Raw genomic sequence first — 21,223 nt, 5'->3', positions numbered from 1 at the left:
AGTATTCTTGCCTGGAGAATCCCATGGACGGAGAAGCCTGGTGGGCTACAGTCCACGGGATTGCAAAGAGTAGGACTCAACTGAGCAACTTCACTCACTTATTCAAATTTACAACCTGCCCATCCCAATCCCCCACTCTTATTATTTCCACAACACTGACAAATCTATCATACTACATAATTTACTTAATTCTTCTTTTTTCTGTATTGCCCATCTCTCTCCATATGAGAGAATATAAGCTCTAAAGGTAGAGGAAGTGTTTTGGCTGCCTTGCATGGCATGAGGGATTTTAATTCTCTGACCAGGGATGTAATCCATGTCCAATGCATTTGAAGTGTGGAGCCTTAACCACTGGACCACATGGGAAGTCTCCCAGAGACTTTATGAATGCCTGTTTTGTTCACTGATACATCCCATGTACTTGAACAGTGCTTGGCACAACACAGATGCTCAATAAATATTTACTGACTAAATAAGTGAACTAAATAGGTTTATTTCTTTCTACTGTGATACTTCTGATTTCTATTTCTCCTGAAATTACATAATGTATACAATCAACATAATGTATACAACCAATTTAAACCATACCTTTATACCTAAGACTCCTGTAATTTTTCCTTGTAGTGGAATGTACCCAGGAAACTGTTTATATAAGATGAGTACTCAATAAACTGATACACCAAAATAAATGAGCATTGGAAATATTTTAAGGGAGCAAAGATGGAATGAGCAGAGAATCTGCTTGATGTTTACTCCCCTCTGACACTGTTGCGTCTCTGGTACCAGGTACGTGTTTATAGAGCCACAACAAAGTAACTAGTGTCGTGGAAATGACATGTGATGATGCCACTGGAAACAATGCTAATTACATAGGAATGTTTACCAAACAAACGAACAGCTAGTCACTTAAAGTTGATCACACGATATTAATTATAAATCAAGTAAGAATTTGGCAACTTAAGACATGTGCCAAAGAATACCATATGATGAGGTACAGATAGAAAACTGAGCCAGAAACTTTAGAGGCTCGATCTTTAAAATGCAATTTGGACTTCAGTGATCCCTACTCTTTCAAACAACTAACTCAGCTTCAAATTTTGTATTGCAAATTCAAAATCTGTATTAGTTATCAGGAAAAATGTGTAGCCTCTTAAGAGATTAAAATATACAGATCATACAAAATGTATGAAGCTAACCAGTAAAACATTTTTTCCCAGTTTTTATCAAGAAGGAAACTAGAATCAAGCTCTCATATCAAAATAAAGCAGTGAACAATAAAAAGAACTTTTGGACTCAGGTAGTGGTGCTGGTTGTAAAATTTTGTGAATGCACTGAAAAAAAAAAAAAGAAAACTAAATAGTTTAAAAGGGTGAATTTTATATGTGAATTATATCTCAATAAAAATATTATTCAAGATCGATCTGCAGACCTGTAAATATCCGGTACAAATCACTAGTTTATTGGGTAAATCTTAGCAATGTTACTGGGTAGAAACTACCCACAAATAATACCTAACAAGTATCATTACAAGCCTTATTCTGCTTTATCCTTTTTCTGAAGGATAACAGCCTAGAGTGCTTTCCTACAAAGAGTGCTGTACATACACTTTGGCCACGTTACTGGAAAAAACTTGGAGGAGCACAAAGATTTCTATAATTTCAGCATTCTATTCTTTAGGTAGAATCAAAGAAAACTTCTGCATACAATATAAATTATAAGGGAAAAATTCACTCAAGTTATACATTATCAAAAGGATCAATAACTTGCTTTTAAAAAATTAAGCTACAGGATGATAATCTTTCAAACATATCTGAATACATTAGGATTAAAAGCAGACTATAAATAAATGAAAGGAAGGTGTCAAAAATAATCAATTTTGGAATAACTAGAGGCCAATTAACTGGTATGTGGATTGACAGTTCTTAAAAGAAAACAAAGGTAGTGATATATCACTGCAACAATGGAGTCCCAGGAATCCTGGGAAGGATAACCTTATTTATCTTTGTACAAATTTTAAATGGCAATCAGAGAACCGTAATGAAGACCTTTTCAAGTTGAGTGATGGAAGAGGAAATGAAGGTCAGACAAATGACCTTAAGACGCAGGTCCCAGATTTTGTTGCAGAAAATCACTCTGAAGAAAGGGAAGAAAGAACTTCGAGGAAGTGTAATTTAAGGAGATGGGCATTTTAAGCTGTGGTGCTTGCCAGTGGCGCTTACATGCCAATGCTTAGAGCACCAAGGAGGCACTAAGAATGACCACAGTAGTGAGATGGAAGAAGCAGCAAGTGAAGCAAGACTGTAGACAGGCGGCACTTCGTTTCCTACAGTAGTAATTCTCGACCTTTGTTCTGCCTTCACACTTCACGTATTTACAGCAAATCTTTCATTGTACACACAGATTCTCAACAGGAAAATCGCTAACTCGGTGTTTGTTAGAGTCTTTAAAAAACGAAAATCAATTTGCTCAGTGACAACTGCATGCTTTCTTCTCATATACAAGAAAGGGAGACCTCAGCCAAGAAACATAACAGATATTTTAATATACTATAATTTTGGTCTGCTGGGTGTGTGTGTGTGTGTGCTGGGGGTGTGTGTGTGTGAGTATGTGTGTGCTGCGCAGCTTGTGGAATCTGAAGTTTCCCAACTGGATCTGGGCCCTCAGGAATTTCTTTTTGGTCATTTTTGTGGATCAATCTATGTGATAGTCCATAAATTACCTTATTTTAAAATATTTTTACACTTCCGGATGACATCTGTAGAAAGGTAAAATACTGTCTAAATATTAGATGAAATTTGTTTCAAAATTAAGAGGATTCCCTAGAGTATGTACGGAGAAGGCAATGGCACCCCACTCCAGTACTCTTGCCTGGAAAATCCCATGGATGGTGGAGTCTGGTAGGCTGCAGTCCATGGGGTCGCTAAGAGTCGGACACGACTGAGTGACTTCACTTTCACTTTTCCCTTTCACGCATTGGAGAAGGAAATGGCGGCCCACTCCAGTGTTCTTGCCTAGAGAATCCCAGGGACGGGGGAGCCTGGTGGGCTTCCGTCTATGGGATTACACAGAGTCGGACACGACTGAAGCAACTTAGCCGTAGAGTATGTACATAATATAAAACAAAGGAATGTTGTTTTTAAATTCACAAAATAGAGCCCCAAACAGTCCTTTCTGTTAGACATAAACACTAGTAAGCAGAATTTTTATATGTAAACGAAACCATGTTACATACTGATATTTCATTAAAGTTTTTTCATTCAATACATGATGATGATATCTAGTATATATATGTGTGTGTGTGTGTTAGTCACTTAGTCGTGTCCGACTCTTTACCACTCCATAGACTGTAGCTGGCCAGGCTCCTCTCATGGGCTTCTCCAGGCAAGAATAGTGGAGTGGGTTGTCATTTCCTTCTCCAGGGGATCTTCCCGACCCAGGGATCAAAGCTGGGTCTCCTGTGTTGCAGGCAGATTCTTTACCATCTGAGCTACAGGGAAGTCTTAGTGATTACTAAGTGATTATTATTAGTAATAGTAATTACTATATAAACCTTTTAAGGATATGAATTCATTTCACCTTTGAAACAACTCTGCGGGCTTCCCTGGTGGCTCAGACAGTAAAGAGTCTACTTGCAGTGCAGAAGACCTGGGTTAGATCCCTGGGTTGGGAAGATCCCCGGGAAAGGAAATGGCAACCCACTCCAGTACTCTTGCCTGGAAAATCCCATGGATGGAGGAGCCTGGCAGGCTACAGTCCATGGAGTCGCAAAGAGTCGGACATGACTGAGTGACTTCACTTTCTTTCTTTCAAACTAAACTCTTAAGAGTCAGGGAATACTATTACCTCAATTTTACAGATGAGAAAATTAAGGTATGAAAAGACTGAGCATGCTGCCCAAAGTCACACAGCAAGGAAGTGGCAAAAGCAGGATTCAAACCCATGCTATTGTGCTTCACTGTTCACATTTAAGATCTCTGTTTTTTTTGGGTCACATCTCAAGACATGCTGGATCTCAGTTCCCTGACCAGGCATTGAACCCTTGCCCCCTTCAGTGGAAGTACAGAGTCCTAACCACTGGACCACCAGGAAAATTTCCACTGTTCACACTCTCAGCTCAGCCACACCTCTACTCTTAAGAGCTAGAAAAGTGGAAAATATTTGCTAATAAAGTAATCTTACATTAAATACACCCACACCTCACTATTTCAACATCATCAACCACAGTTTATGAAGAGTTGACTATAAAGTTATGGGAAGACTATAATGATCAATGATAGGTAAAATTTTAATTCACAATTGAAATTATTAATTTTCAAATAGATATCAAAATATTTAACTTCTAAGTGCTTCAGTGAATATGTTATGGCAAATAATAGCCCTCTGAAAACCTGAAAACAGTATCAGATCACAATAACATTTATTAATCACAACAGGACTCTTCTAAACTGATAATGTCATTGTACATTTTTTACTTATTTTTCTTTCTGGCTAGAATACTCAAATTTTAAATGTTACACAAAGAAGAGTAAATAATAATCACAACCTCGGTATCCTAAAAATAATCAAGTCACCAGCAAGCTACATCACAAGTGAGAGAAATTGTCACCTATTAATTGAGAAAACATTTTCTAAAAGATTCAAAGAATTAAGGAAGAAAAAGAAACGCATGGTCCAAATCATTAGCAGCAAAATAATCAATATTAAATATTTTTTCAATGCAAGGATTTGTCTTTTCATTTCCCCCTTCAAATGAGTCCTTATTCATTTCCTGTTAAAATTTATTTGGAAAATTAACTGTGATACTCTAAACAAGAAAGAGTCTGAATGGGAAAAGGACTATGCCACATGGGAGAGTTCAAGTCCTGGTCCTTTCCTTCCTGTGTTTCTTGGATTAGTTACTGTCTTGGAGGCCAATTTCCCCAATTTTTAATAGGGATAAACATAATACCTACCCTTATGAGTTTGCTGTCAGGCTGAAATTAAGCTATATGAGAGAGCATGTTTACCTAATTTTTATTGCCAAAGCTTAGCCACTATTAGATTTAATACCTGACTCTATATTTTGAATGAAAGCATTCACTTCCATTTAAAAGTTTCAATAATTCAACTCAATATTTTTCATACCTACTCTGGTAATACTTAGCTCAGGCACATTAATATTTTAAAAATTTTATCCAAGTAAAATATTCAAAACTTTTTAAACAATTTAACCTCCAATAGAATAAATTAAAAACTACTTTTTCCTGCCGCATCCTTTCCCATTTTCTTCTGCAGAGACAACTGCTTTTAATTTTAACTCTTTCAGCTCTGACAGTTAAAACCTCATCGCTAAGTAATATTCTTATACCACTATATTTATATATTTAAGATGCTATTCTATCAATTTTCCATTGTTATAAGGACTTGACTTTTATATTTAAGTAACTTCTCTACCCTCCATCCTACTAATGCAGTGTTTCTTTCTAATATAATTTTTGAGAGGAGTAACTAAATGCCTTTGCTATTTTTTCCCATCTGTTACCATTGTTATCTTTAATTTCCCCCTAATGTTCCATCATACATGATAACAAGTCCTCCCTTTAATAGCAATTTTCCTTTCTCCACTCTCCAGTCTACTGACCACTAGCACCTAGTGTTATTACTGAGAAGTCTGATGCCTGCCATTCTGCTTCTCAGTCCTTAGCAATAAAGTATTTTTTCTTTCTAGAACTGTTAGAAGATTGTTTATCTCTAATGACCTGAAGTTTCATGACTCCTTGATCCTGTGATCCCTTTTAATTTAAAGCCTTTAAGAGCCTAAGCATATTTCATCGAAAGTAATTTGTTAAATATGTATAGTATGTGTCGCAACAGTAAGAAGACATAAAAACAAGTAAGATAGTTCGGTTGTCAGGAGGATTTAAATTATTAGGAAGCAAAAGCAAACATGACAATGATAATAACAGGTGAAATATTGTCTATGACATTAGATAAACGCAAAGAATTTAGAGGATTCAGTGGAGAAGAAAACATGTCTGTCAACCCACGGATCGAACCCAGGCCTCCCGCATTGTAGGCCGATTCTTACCAGCTGAGCCACCAGCGAAGCCCAAGGAAAGAGAGGGGAGGCACAAAATGGTTCACAGAAAGGTTGGGCATTTATGGCTGAGAAATGAAGAATGAGTGAGCCAGTGGCATGGAAGGGTGGGATTTAAGACAGGAAAAAACAGCATGAATAAAAAACACAGTACTAGGAAAACAGAGGGTGTATTACTCAGGATACTCAGGAAATATTGACTAAATCCATTTTGACACTGGCATAAGATACATGTAAGGAGAACTGGGAGGCAGATAAATAATATAGCTGTTAAGGCTGGCTGAGCATGGAGATCCTCAAGCACCCATGCCAAGGAGAGTCTGAAGTTACTTGTAGATTCAGTTAGCACTTAAATTTACAATTTAAAATTAACAACTATAAAACAACACTAGAAGGAGAAATGAATTCAGGTTCAACTAACAGTTATGAAAATGGACTTACATATGATTAGATCTTCTTCCTCTATTTGTTTTCTTTCCTATGACGGGAGTGCCAAAATGTTCAGGGTTGGTGAGTGGGAGCTGGTCTAATGTCTGTGGGTAGGAACATAAACCCATCAAAAGTTATTAAGTTGCAAGTTCTCTTTTTCCTGTTTAAATCAAATCAATTTAAGAATATCCTTAGATTTTTAGATTTAAAACTTCCCAAGGGAGACAAAAATACAACTTTCCTCAAGATTAAAAACTTTCACTTCAAAGAATTATTAGAAGATGAATGAGCTCATAACTGGAAAAAAGTGAAAAGAAATTTAGTGTTCTTTCTAGATAATTTCATTATCTACTTGAGGGTTGACAGACTTCTAAGAGTCATCAAAATATAAAACAAAACAAATACAGCTCAGTGGAAACACAGATTTGAGAGATGAGAAATCTATGTGTAAGTACCTAATCCCTAGATTGAGGCCAACTGTATCTCAAAATTTTCTTTGCATATAGGGAATCATAATCTAAAAAACAGAATTCTTAGTAAGTAATGGAAACTAAATTATCAGGATAACCATCAACTGCCTGAAAAAGAGGCTTCAGATAGGCGACATTATGACTCTGCAAACATTTTCTGTAATAACCCCCCCAACCTACACCCCAATCCCCCTGCACTTAGCGAGATCCTATTTCCCCAGTCAGGGATCAAACCCAGGCCCTGGCAGTGAAAGCACCAAGTCCTAATCACTGGCCCGCCAGGGAATTCCCTGCAATAAATCCTACTTTTAAGGAATATGTAAAAATTAGTTTTCCTAAAGTTAGTACTTTTATTTTCGCAACATCCAATACGTGCTATGAAGACAATAATCAGTAAGTGAACACTTCCTTCTTGTTATCAACTGGCAATTCATGTCTCTTACCCTGCTCAAAAAAAAAAAAAAACTGATTTCCAGGGAAGGAACTGGTTGTTGGTTAAAAGCATAGTGAAAAAAGGGATTTTGAAATTCCTTTGTTTCCCCGTATCAGAGACTTCTTGGATTGTTTTGTGGCATTAATTCCTTAAAAGGTTTATATATCTAAAAAGTTAAAGTATCAATCTGAAGGTGCTATCCCAACTGACTTAATTCTCTGAATATCATTTTGATAATAATCAAACTTTTTCAGCATTTTAAAGATTTTCCACTTACTGTTCCTTTTATACCTCCAATAGAATCTTTGCTATTTCAGATACTTTTATGAACACAAGGGGAACAAAAAAATCCCAGGAAAACTGTCACAGTGGAAATGAGGGCAAGGAACTAGTTATGATAAAAACGTCTCAAAGTTACAAACAAGAATGTTATATGAAAGGGTGTCCATTATCTTAAAGATCAGATATTTAAACTAATGCCAATATTTATAAGAAAAATTTTAACTTTTATTCTTAAAACTGAGATAATTTTGTTGAAACAGTGAACTAAAACATGAAAGGAGGAGGCATATTAATTTATTTTACATAATTTATTAGAATATGTAAATATGTTTAAGGTACACACACACACACACAAACACATGTGATAGTTGCTCTGTTGTATCCGACTCTTTGTGACCCTGTGGACTATAGCCCGCCAGGCTCCTCTGTCCATGGAATTCTCCAAGCAATAATACTGGAGTGGGTTGCCATGTCCTTCTCCAGGGACACACACACACACACACACACACACATGTCCAACAATGAAGAATCCAGTATAGAAAAAAGGCACTAGCCACAAAGCATTAAATAAAAACTGATTCCTTGAAATGATAGACAAAAATCATAACTTTTATATGGCTAAAAATATAAATCTTTCAAATGTAGCTTGGAATTCAGGCATTTAAAAAAATATCTGAAGGCAAAAGCTTGCCCAAATACAATAATATGCCAGACAAAATCTTTTCAGAAGTAACCTGTCATTAACTCCTAATTATGCTTCCCAAGTGTGAAAATTTCAAAGCACTCTATTTGGTAAATAGGGAAAATAAATTATTTTGGCTCAATTTCTCCTAAGCTAACAAAAAAATTAAATGCCCCTCCCCTAAGATTAAGGCCACTCTCTTAAAAGTAGAGAAAGATCCCCTGGAGCAGGGAAAGGCTACCCACTCCAGTCTTCTGGCCCGAAGAATTTTACAAACTGTATAGTCCATGGGGTTGCAAAGAGTTGGAAACCACTGAGCAACTTTAACTATCAGCTTTCTATTTTATTTCTGTTATCAGTATCGGCTAGTTATTTCACTTGGTTTAAGAAAGAAAATATCCAGAATTTCAGAAAAGTTATCTAGGAATCACATACAGGAATTCCCAAATAAACCACAATCTCTCCCTAGTATTTAAAAAAGAATTAGAACAATAAGAAGCAATTGTCTTATTGCTAAAAGCAGCCCTGTGTCCCTGGCCTCAATCCTGGAAAGCAGAAGCACTTTTATTTCACTTCACAGAAAAGAGTGAAGGATGGTCAGAATTAAGAGGGCTTGCCTGGTAGCTCAGTAGTAAAGAATCTGCCTGCCTGTGTAGGAGACGTGGGTTCGATTCTGTAGAACTGTGTAGGAACTGGGGAGAAGGAAATGGCTACCCACTCCAGTATTCTTGCCTAGAAAATTCCATAGACAGAGGAGCCTGGCAGGCTACAGTCCATGGGGTAGCAAAAGAGTCAGACATGACTTCAGTTCAGACATTCAGTCGTGTCTGACTCTTTGCAACCCCATGGACTTCAGCACACCAGGCTTCCCTGTTCATCACCAACTCCCCGAGCTTGCCCAAGCTCATGTCCATTGAGTTGGTGATGCCATCCAACCATCTCATCCTCTGTAGTCCCCTTCTTCTCCTGCCTTCAGACATGTCTTAGCAACTCAACAACTACAACAAATACTTGTAGAGCACAACCAGAGACTCCTGGCTATATTAAAGGCTGAAGAAAATTCCACAGGCCTAGGGGAAACATGCTGATAGCCCTGTTATCTAAAATGGGCTGCAAGAAATGTGGAGCTAGGATTTCATCTAAACTTTCTTCAGCATTTTCTTTTTTTTTTTTTAATTTTATTTTATTTTTAAACTTTACATAATTGTATTAGTTTTGCCAAATATCAAAATGAATCCGCCACAGGTATACATGTGCATTTTCAATTGCATGTAGTAACTGCACAAAGAGAATGCCAGCTGATAAAACTACTTTGGAATATTATTCAAATTACCACTCTAACAGATGCCAAGGATAAATTCCATGTCTATCTAGCTTATCCATGTACCTAGCATAGCACCTGCATATGGCAATGGGTAAGGAAGAATACACCAATATTCTAATATCCTCTAGCAAAACATCAAATTTAACACGTAGATACACAGAGTAAAATTGATCTCTCCTGAAATTAAGGTGGATACACTGAGCTACTAGATATCACTGCTTTGGCCTTCATACCACAACTGTCTTATAAACTATCCCAATTTAAAATTCTCCTGGCAAAGACAAAATTAGTTCCTTAAGATACTTCACTGGAATAAGTAAATAAGACATATACATATCTTCACTTAGATGAAAAATCAAGTTTTGAAGTTCTCACACTCATTAACCCACCATAATTATCACATATTCTAAGGAAAATGAAATTATTTCTAAGAACTCCATAAACTCAGAATTCTGTTAATGTCATCAGTGAAAGAAGCCAAATTTACTGTACTTGTCCCAAAGTTATATGTATTTGCTATCTTTAAACCTTAACAATTAATTCACCAAATGGTTACTGAAGGCTTTTGTGTAGAAAACACTACTAGGAAAAGGAGAGTTCATCAAGATGACAAAAATTTGGCTATTCCACCAAAACAGCTTACAATTTTAAAGAGAAAATGATAAAAGTAACAAAGAAAGACCATTAAAAAAAATAAGAGAAGTGGAAAAGGATCAAAGGATACTGAGATCAAATTTGGTTAGAGAGCTCATGAAAGACATCATGAAGGAGGAAGCATTTCTCATGGTCTTGAGAGGAATGGGGCTCAGAAGAAACAAAGAAAAGGAAGTATGAACCATAATCTGAAAGTCTTACAAATGAGAAGTACAGGGAAATAATAAAGCATGAGACTGAAAAGATAGGCCAGAATTATTACAGAGAATCTGTCCCAAATTTGCAATTGAAATGGGAAGTCAATCATTTAAGGGAAAGGAAAAATAACAACAACAAAAAATAAAGTCTAATAATTTAACAGAAATATTATAATTCCCCACAATAACATCATTCTAAATAGTTATTAGAAAAAAGAAATCTTGGTTTGGTCACACTGTATATTAACTAATATTTATAGTGTTAGAGAATATAACACTATTTGTAACAATGTGCCCATTAAAAAATTTTTGAATTGCAAGTTATTGATTTTCAAAACTGTGTGTGTGAAGCCTGCACACTTATTAAAACATATTTCGATTTTAGAGCATGATTTTGGTACTTGGAAGTGCTGGTTTGAGAAATGGTTCTGACCATCAATTTTATCAACTATAAGCTAAAAATAAGAACTGCATCTCTCTCATAATGCTGTAAATGTGAGGACGTATGTAAAGCACTAAGCAAAGTCCCTGGCAGATATGAGCACTTCAGTTATTCATCCAACTAACGTTTATTCAGCTTCTGCTCTGTGCCAGGCACTGTTGCAGGAACTGGGAACACAGTGGTGAAGAAGACACACGAAATCCCTGCCACTGAGACACACGGCGGTGAGGAAGGCAGACAATACAGAAGCGCGTAAACACAGTGCTGAGAAAGACTGTGCTATAAAGAAAGTAAAGTAACCCAGAAAGCTTATGAGGATGGAGGCGTCCACTTTAGAAAGGCAGGCAGGCAAGCCTTCTCCAAAGAGAGGCTGTAATAAATGCAGCTGCTGGCAGCAGCAGTAGTTAGGAGGTGTTTGCAGCACTTAGAGTAGTTAGGAGGTCCCTTTAATAGTGATGATGGGGTTCAAGTAGGTTACAAACGAGGAGTCTCTATTCTATAATTATTTATAAATTAAAGGACTCTATATGAAAGTTGCCTAAAGATAATGAACAATTTCACTGTATTTTCTTCATGGACAAATGCTAATTGCTAAAATACATTTAAAAAAAAAGAGCATATAGAACCTGATAACTCAAACACAAGGCCTTAAAGTTTTCTCAGACTACATGCTAATACTTTTATATATTAATGAATTTTCCTGAATAACAAGTAAGTTGCTTGAGTAAGAAAGCAAAATTTTGCCACCCCCAATACAAAATACGACATGTTTGTTGATTAAGTGATTACTTACTTCACTCTCAGCAAAATGCCTCTCTCCTTTCAGGCACAGTGAGGACCGTCTCAACGTTTTCTCATCACCATCATCAAAAACTGCGAGAGAGGTAGAAAAGGAAACTACTGAAGGGATGTTCAAAGATTAACAAAATGACGTAAGTTATATTTAATTTTATCAGTGTAAAGAGAGCTACTGCTTTAAAAGATTAGATGTGACATTAAGTATCCATTTTAAGTTTTCTAACAAACAACTTCAAATGCAGAGTATCTTATCCAATTTCTAGGGAAAAAAATAATATAATGAAAACATCTTCCCTGGTACAGAAAACACCAAATGAAAAGCTGGCATTTCAGAAAGAAAACTGTTAAATGCTGATTAACCCTTCTCAACAGTGTAGAGAAAAAGCAAGCTTTTCTACTGGTAAATGCTAACAAATTTAAGAAACAAAAACCAAGAGTATAAATTTATATATTCAGACCGCCCCTATAAATTACTCTAATTTCAATCTCAGCACTACTAACATTTTGGGCCAGATGAAGCAGGAAAGCCTTCTTAAACAAGATTCAAACTAAAATTACAAAGGAAAAGGCAACCACAGGAAAACTGACTATCATATGTAAACTGACAGCAGAGATAAGAGTAAAGCAATAGAAGAATACTTGCAACTGAAGAGGAAAAGGTGTAACAATCCCTTTGTATATTTAAATATATAAACTCATTTCCTAAAAATAAGATGATAACCTTTCCAAGAGGAAAAGATGGGACTGGGAAGACACTATACATTGGCAATTCAAAAGAGAGAAAATACAACAGAAATAATGTTCCTTTCAATAAATATATGAAAATATGTCCAATCTCACTACTAATCATGGGAGAAGCAAATTAAAACAACATTGAGATACTATTGTGCGTCCAGATGGGCACAAACTTAAAAATACTAGTAACGTCAAATTTGACAAGGGTTGCGAAAACAAGTACATTCATACACTACTGTTTATGGGAGTGTAAATTAATAGTCTTTTAGGAAAGTGGTTTTCATAAACTACTAAAGTTTTAAAAGGACATTTCCCTTCAATCTATGCCTAGTTCTCAATGCACACACTAGGGAAATACTACAATAATGTCCATGTACAAAAGACATTCAATCCATAATACAGTAATTTACTATATAACACCAAGAAAACTGGCAACATCATCAGCATGAATATTAGTTTAAAAAATTTATCTGTTGCATGACAACATGAATTTACTGAATGCTACTGAAATGCACACTCAAAAATGGTTAAGATGAAAAAAAAATACTCTAAAATACACATTGAAGTGAAAAGCTAGAAATCCACTGTATAATATATACACTAAGTTCAAATTATACATTATGTACATATTGATGAAATAAAGTTTTTAAAGATCTGGAAAGATAAAAACTATTAATAATAGTAATAACTATGGCAACTAAGAGAGGAAGTAAATCAAGAAAAAACTCTGCCTTATTTGTATTATCATTGAAAATACATTTTAAGAAGAATATGTATTCCCTTACCTACAGTGTACCAACTAGCATCTGTTAACTTATTGATTACAGCTTCCTGATATGCACCATCAAGATTCTTCACTTCCACAATAGCCCCAACCTAAAGTATTAAAAAAAAAAAGTTAGAAAAACTTAAGAGAAATGAACAAACTAAAAACTGGCTTTTTTTTGACAAATTGATTTTGTGACGGTGAAGAATAAAGTAACTACTGATTTGTCTTAAAGTGCCAGCAATTTTACTCACGATTGTTTCTGTATCATCAGTGAAAATATCAACATAATGAAAAAAGCAAGTAATATCTAAGTATTATTATGAAAATATATAGTTTTGTCCTTACAACCTCTCTGAGGGAACTCTCACAGGTCTGGGGATCCCTATCTGTGAAACTGCGTATCTTCACCTCATATTACAACTCTTCTTTAAAGGATGCTGGGGAGAAATTAACAAATAATTCTGAGGTTCTCCTTAAGTTACAGTGTACCAATAATGAAAATCATTCGAAATATTTTCACCTGATCAAGAAAATGCTGATAATTTATATGGTTTATAAATGTATATGGGTCTTTATAAGTATATGTGTGTGTGTGTGTACACACATCATACCAAAACACTTCTACATAGCAAAAGAAATTGTCAACAATTTGAAAAGGCAACCTACAAAAAGGGAGAAAATACATTTGCAAATCACATATCTGATAAAGGGTTAAAAACCAAAATATATAAAGAATTCATACAATGCAACAGAAAAAGAGAAGAAGAATCAAACAATCCAACTGAAAAATCGGCAAAGGTTCTCATTCCATACACAAAAATAAACTCAAAATGGATTAAGGACTTGCATGTAAAACTGGAAACCATAAAACTGCTAGAAGAAAACATAAGCAGAGCACTCTTGGACATAAATCGTAGCAGTATGTTTTTTTGGATCTATCTTCTAAGGCAAAGGAAGCAAAAGCAAACATTAATAAATGGGACCTAATTAAACTTAAAAGCTTTTGCACAGTAAAGGAAATCATTGACAAAACAAAAATAGAATCTACTGAATGGGAGAAAATATTTGCAAATGATGCAAATGACAAGGAGCTAAAATCTAAAATACATCAACAGCTCACAAAATTAATATCCAGAAAAGCAAAAAGCTCCATTTAAAAAATGAGCAGAAGGCCTGAACAGACACTTTTCCAAAGACGACATACAGACAGCAAACAGGTACATGGAAATATGCTCAGTATCACTAATCAACAGAGAAATGAAAATTAAACCCACAATTAGGTATCTCCTGACACCTACTGAGAATGGCTTATCATCAAAAGACAAGAACCCAAAGTGCTGCCCAGGATGTGGAGAAGGAAACCTCTGTGCACTACTGGCAGGAACGTAAACTGGTGCAGCACTATGGACAGCAGAAGAAAGGGTCTTCAAAAAAATTACACAGACAACTGTCACATGATCCAGTAATTTCACTTGTGGATATTTATCTGAAGGAAATGAAAACACTAATTTGAAAGGATATACGCACCCCCCAAGTTCAATGAAGCATTATTTACAATAGCAAAGATATGAAAAGAAGCTAAGTATCCATCAATGGATGATAAAGATATGTGTGTGCACACACACATGCTCACATAAATCAGCCATTAAAAAGAATGAAATCTTGTCATCTGCAACAACATGGGCAGACATTGAGGGCATTATGCCACGTGAAATTAGTCCTATAGAAAAAGACAATTACCATATGATATCACTTATACATGAAGTCTAAAAAACAAAACAAACAAAAAGCCAACTTTATAAGATAAAGAGAATAAGATCGAAAATAGAGGCTAAGTCTTAAAAGTCATCACACCAAGAAAAAAATTTTTTTACAACCGTGTGTGCTAAGTTGCTTCATACAGTACCATCCAACTCTTTGTGACCCTATGGACTGTAGCCCTCCAGGCTCCTCTGTCTATGGAATTCTCCAGGCAAGAATACTGGAGTGGATTGCTATGCCCTCCTCCAGGGGATCTTCTCCACCCAGGGATCAAACCCGAGACTCTTACGTCTCCTGCACTGGCAGATGGATTCTTTACCACTAGCACCACCTGGGAAGCCCCTTTACAGCCACGTATGGTGACAAATGTTAACACAGCGATGCACAAATATTGAACCATTATGCTGTATACTGAAACTAGTAATAATATTAGTTTCATCTCAGTTAAAAGAAAATGTATATGATCTTTACAGTGATAACAAAACTAAACTTGTTTAGAGAAGAGAGTGTCAGCCCCACACAATGCCCAAAAAAGGGAAGGAAACTCTTCTCTCTCTCTCTTCTAGTTCCCAAACCAGAGATGAAGCACAGGCTCGTGCAATACAAGTGCACAGTCCCAACCACTGGACCACCAGAGACTACTGTCAATAAATACATGGTGCATTTTTTAAAATATAATCCTCAAATGTTCCAGTATTATTTTCATGTCAATTCACTGAAAATATACTGAAATCAAATAACCACAAATAAATAGGAAGTTTATTTTCTCTAGGACAAACATTTATCCAAATACTAATACTCTATCAGCTGATAGAAAGCTACAAAGTATATTAGGAAACAACTGAAAATCTACATACAAAAAAAATCCATAAGCAAGAGAAATATTTCAACAATTTTGAGACTGTAATTTAATACACTTGTCTATGTCAAAATCAAAATGATCCCAAGCCTAATCAAAAACAAAGAAAATTTTAGTAAGACAAAACAAACAAGCAAAATAAACCAACTATGCCATAATCAAACAGGCTTAACCAAAAACAGAGATGTCTTGAGGATTCAAATTGTCTTTCCAATCCCTGCAACGCTGAGCATTTTTTGTAACTGGTACCAGCTAGCATGTGCCAGGTAAATAAGGTAGTCAGGTAGTGAAGAGCTAGCTGGTGTGCTCATAAGGCAAACACACAAATAAGGCATAGAGATGCGTGTGTTCTGATCATCCAGGGGGCACAATGCTTCAAAACTACAGGCTATGAGTCCATGAGAATTTTTATTTTTGCCATCTCATTACTGGCTATAAGACCTTGGGCCAGATTACTTTACCTCCCATCTCCCTCCAACTTCCTCATCTCTAAAGAGTTGTTATGAGGATTATATAAAATAATATGTGCAGAGGAATTAGCACAGTACCAACACATACTAAATGCTAAATAAATGGCAGTTAACATCAAATTGCATGTGTGTGTGTTAGTCACTCAGTTATGTCTGAATCTTTGTGACCCGATGGACTACAGCCCACCAGGCTCCTCTGTCCATGGAATTCTCCAGTCAAGAATACTGGCGTGGGTTGCAATTTCCTTCTGCAGGGGATGTTGCTAACCCAGGGATCAAACTGAGTCTTCGGACTGCACAGAGATTCTTTACCATCTAAGCCACCAGGGAAGCCCAACATCAAATTATACATGTGCATGTTTCTGTCTTTTATCCCTACAAGTGATACACATGTGCATTTAACATTAAAGAGGACACCTATAAAAAAGAAAAAGTGGAAAATGATTTTCACAAGGCAATATTAAAAACTTACAAGTTTTACTCTTCTATGTGCAGATGTGCTCAGTCATGTCTGACTTTGTGACCCCATGGACTGCAATTCACCAGGCTCCTCTGTCCATGGAATTTTCCAGGCAAGAATACTGGAGTGGGTTGCCATCCCTACTCCAGGGGATCTATCTTCCCAACGTATGGATCAAACCCACATCTCTTGCATTGGCAGGCGGATTCTTTACCACTAGTGCTATTAGTCTTCCACAGTGCCTACTATATATGCAAGGTACTAATGCCCTGGGGATTCAATTAAAAGTTTTCAAAACCACCACCAACAAAAATTGGCGGATAGAGACATCTATCAAGTTCTCTGAAAAGTACTGTTTGATTAGGAAAGGAATTTTCTTGCATCTAAAAATGTTTCTTCATTTATGTTAGTGTTTCTTAAAATCTGCCCAGCTAGGCCAATGTCCGTTTCAGACATTCACAAGGGCTGAACAGGACATAGTGGCTACCCACATATTTCCTTTAAGCCTGCTCACTAGTGCAAAGTAAAGTAGCACTTAATTCATAACTGGCCAATGAAGAAAAAATAATGCAAAGAAATTAAACTCTCTATGTGTATGCATGAACAGTTTATCACTTTTAACCGCCTGCTGCTGCTGCTGCTGCTGCTGCTAAGTCGCTTCAGTCGTGTCCGACTCTGTGCGACCCCATAGACGGCAGCCCACCAGGCTCCCCCCGTCCCTGGGATTCTCCAGGCAAGAACACTGGAGTGGGTTGCCATTTCCTTCTGCAGTGCATGAAAGTGAAAAGTGAAAGTGAAGTCACTCAGTCGTGTCCGACTCTTCTCGACCCCATGGACTGCAGCCCACCAGGCTCCTCCGTCCATGGGATTTTCCAGGCAAGAGTACTGGAGTGGGGTGCCATTGCCTTCTCCGTATAACTGTCTAATGACCCTTAAAAAATTTCATAGGCCAGCAGTTGCTTCAAAGAATTGAAAGCTCTGAAGATTTATTATGTTTTGTTTTCTCACTTTTCACATCATCATGGAACTCGTATCACTCGATCCCTAGTTTACCACTTAATATTTCTGGAAATTCCACCCTTTTAGTAAGTGAAACATGGTGAGACTAAAACAGATGAGTGAATAATAAGCAATCAATCTTTCCTTGATGTTCATTTCACTTGTGAACACAAGTTTTACTGTCATATAGGTTTTATGGCACATTAATTCTATTTTTTCCTATTTAGAGAGAATTACACATTTAGAAAGCATCACTATGAACAAAGCTAGTGGAGGTGACGGAATTCCAGTTGAGCTATTTCAAATCCTAAAAGATGATGCTGTGAAAGTGCTGCACTCAATATGCCAGCAAATTTGGAAAACTCAGCAGTGGCCACAGGACTGGAAAAGGTCAGTTTTCATTCCAATCCCAAAGAAAGGCAATGCCAAAGAATGCTCAAACTACCACACAATTGCACTCATCTCACACGCTAGTAAAGTAATGCTCAAAATTCTCCAAGCCAGGCTTCAGCAGTACGTGAATCGTGAACTTCCAGATGTTCAAACCGGTTTTAGAAAAGGCAGAGGAACCAGAGGTCAAATTGCCAACATTTGCTGGATCATGGAAAAAGCAAGAGAGTTCCAGAAAAACATCTATTTCTGCTTTACTGACTATGCCAAAGCCTTTGACTGTGTGGATCACAATAAACTGTGGACAATTCTGAAAGAGATGGGAATACCAGACCACCTGACCTGCCTCTTGAGAAATTTGTATGCAGGTCAGGAAGCAACAGTTAGAACTGGACATGGAACAGCAGACTGGTTCCAAATAGGAAAAGGAGTACGTCAAGGCTGTATATTGTCACCCTGCTTATTTAACTTATATGCAGAGTACATCATGAGAAACGCTGGGCTGGAAGAAGCACAAGCTGGAATCAAGATTGCCGGGAGAAATATCAATAATCTCAGATATGCAGATGACACCACCGTTATGGCAGAAAGTGAAGAGGAACTAAAAAGCCTCTTGATGAAAGTGAAAGAGAAGAGTGAAAAAGTTGGCTTAAAGCTCAACATTCAGAAAACGAAGATTATGGCATCTGGTCCCATCACTTCATGGGAAACAGATGGGGAAACAGTGTCAGACTTTATTTTTGGGGGCTCCAAAATTACTGCAGATGGTGATTGCAGCCATCAAATTAAAAGACGCTTACTCCTTGGAAGGAAAGTTAGGACCAATCTAGACAGCATATTGATAAGCAGAGATATTACTTTGCCAACAAAGGTCCATCTAGTCAAGGCTATGGTTTTTCCTGTGGTCATGTATGGATGTGAGAGTTGGATTGTGAAGAAAGCTGAGCGCTGAAGAATTGATGCTTTTGAACTGTGGTGTTGGAGAAGACTCTTGAGAGTTCTTGAACTGCAAGGAGATCCAACCAGTCCATCCTAAAGGAGATCAGACCTGGGTGTTCATTGGAAGGACTGATGCTGAAGCTGAAACTCCAATACTTTGGCCACCTCATGAGAAGAGTTGACTCATTGGAAAAGACTCTGATGCTGGGAGGGATTGGGGGCAGGAGGAGAAGGGGACGACAGAGGATGAGATGGCTGGATGGTATCACCAACTCGATGGACACGAGTCTGAGTGAATTCCGGGAGTTGGTGATAGACAGGGAGGCCTGGCGTGCTGCGATTCATGGGGTCACAAAAAGTCGGACACGACTGAGCAACTGAACTGAACTGAACATATTTATCAACTGAAATGCAAAGTAACCAATGAATTTTTTAAAAGATCAAGATCATTACTTCTAGTGCTTCAGTGGGAAACAGTTATTATGAATAAATAAATGAATTACCTTTAGTGGGCCCTTTATATGGTCATCTTGAACTTCCACTGTTGAAGAATCATGTCTAAATGTTACCTAGAGATTATAAATTTAATTAGCCACCAAAAAAGAAAAAAAAGCAGCATAAGCTCATTAATGCATGAATTCTTTTTTTTTAATAAGTAATCTAAACAAATGGCTGCCTAGTTTGTACAAAATCTCAATCCCTAAGCAGAAACTGAAAAACTTACTATTTAATAGACAACACCCAGACTAATTTACTTGATGATTCACTTATTATAGTTTATTCAGTACTATTAATTATGAGTTTAATCATATAATTTGTTTTCCTAAAAAATGAGGAAAAAGGAGGTGGTGATCTTAGTTTATTATGTATTCTACCATTTTGTGAAGCCTTCAGTTAATAATAAGCAGTAGCAACACACATTTGCTGAGTGTCCAGCATCAAGCTCAAGCATTGAACCTATCATCTTCACAAAAACTTTATTAGGTAGGGTGGTTATTCCCATTTTGTTGCTAAGAAAACAGAGGAACACAAAGTGTAAGCAACTGGTCCAAGATCACAGAACTAGTACATGGTAGAGCTGAGATTCAAACTCAGGCCATCCGGATCCAGAACTTTACTGTACTGTCAGTACAGACATCAGAGAATGGGACACTAGATGTTAAAATAAAAGGATCAAGTTTAAATATTTAATTAGTTGGTAAAAACAAAATAGCTTCCAATACTCAGTATAGAAAAGGTGGTTTCCCCTATATAAAACAAGAGCTTCCAAGGACTGAACCATTAACGTGGTCTTATCTGATGTGTGTGGTAATCAATTATGAAATAGGCTCACACACCAGCTACGAAAGGAGCTGTCCTGTACTCACAGCATCCCATACATCTCTCACACATGGCACTACTACACTTGATTTAAATTATGTGTTTACACATCTGTGTCATTCACTTAGACAGTAAACCACTTAAGAATTGAGGAAAGGTCTTTAGAATACTAGAGTTTCAATACCTGATACAATGCTTAGCATGTAATAAATGCTCAATAAATAAAAACTGATGGGGAAGAAGTGTATCAACAAATTGTTGAAAATGTATTAACTCTGAATCATAAACAAACTGATACAGAAATATACTACCATATCTGTTGAGAAAATCATTAGCTTTGAATTATAAACGGATTTTTAGAGCAGTCTAAAGAACTAAGAACAAATTTTAGACAGCCACTACTTATGAGACACGAGGCACTGGCTGGCACTCTGTGCTACCAGCACAAGTCACACAGACTGCTTTCTCCCTTTCACTGGTAGCAAGCAATGGCACAGCTGCTGTGTGTCGTTTTGCAGGATCATGCATTACACAGAGACACCCAGGTGAGATTACAAATCACGGCTCAATTCCAGTGAAGCATGCTTCCTGGAGTAACACATGGCTCTTGCCCAAAGGAACACCTTTTCTAACCAGCACAGGTTAGAAGGTGCTTATCTGGAGGCCAAGTTCTGCTGAGGAGACGTCCCACCTCTCTCCAAAGGGAGAGATTTCTGTCTAATTCACACCATGTG

General features: G+C 36.9%; 1 protein-coding gene across 6 annotated transcripts in view; it reads right to left on the bottom strand.

Moving 5' to 3' along the window:
• ARID4B (AT-rich interaction domain 4B) overlaps positions 1 to 21,223 on the bottom strand; it is a 138,662-nt gene that overhangs the window by 61,180 nt on the left and 56,259 nt on the right. For all 6 annotated transcript variants that reach the window (XR_011463025.1, XM_070364897.1, XM_070364900.1 and 3 more), the window contains exons 4-7: positions 19,673 to 19,738; positions 13,308 to 13,398; positions 11,783 to 11,862; positions 6,518 to 6,609 (exon numbers count right to left, since the gene is read on the bottom strand). Coding sequence is in view for 5 of the 6 variants with exons in the window: in XM_070364897.1 (XP_070220998.1) it covers positions 6,518 to 6,609; positions 11,783 to 11,862; positions 13,308 to 13,398; positions 19,673 to 19,738 (329 nt within the window). In the remaining variant the exon portion in view is untranslated. The remainder of the gene's footprint in view (positions 1 to 6,517; positions 6,610 to 11,782; positions 11,863 to 13,307; positions 13,399 to 19,672; positions 19,739 to 21,223) is intronic.

This window comes from Bos mutus, chromosome 28 (genome assembly GCF_027580195.1).
Source record: "Bos mutus isolate GX-2022 chromosome 28, NWIPB_WYAK_1.1, whole genome shotgun sequence".
NCBI classification, from domain to species: domain Eukaryota; kingdom Metazoa; phylum Chordata; class Mammalia; order Artiodactyla; family Bovidae; genus Bos; species Bos mutus.
This window is presented reverse-complemented; position numbering and strand designations above follow the sequence as displayed.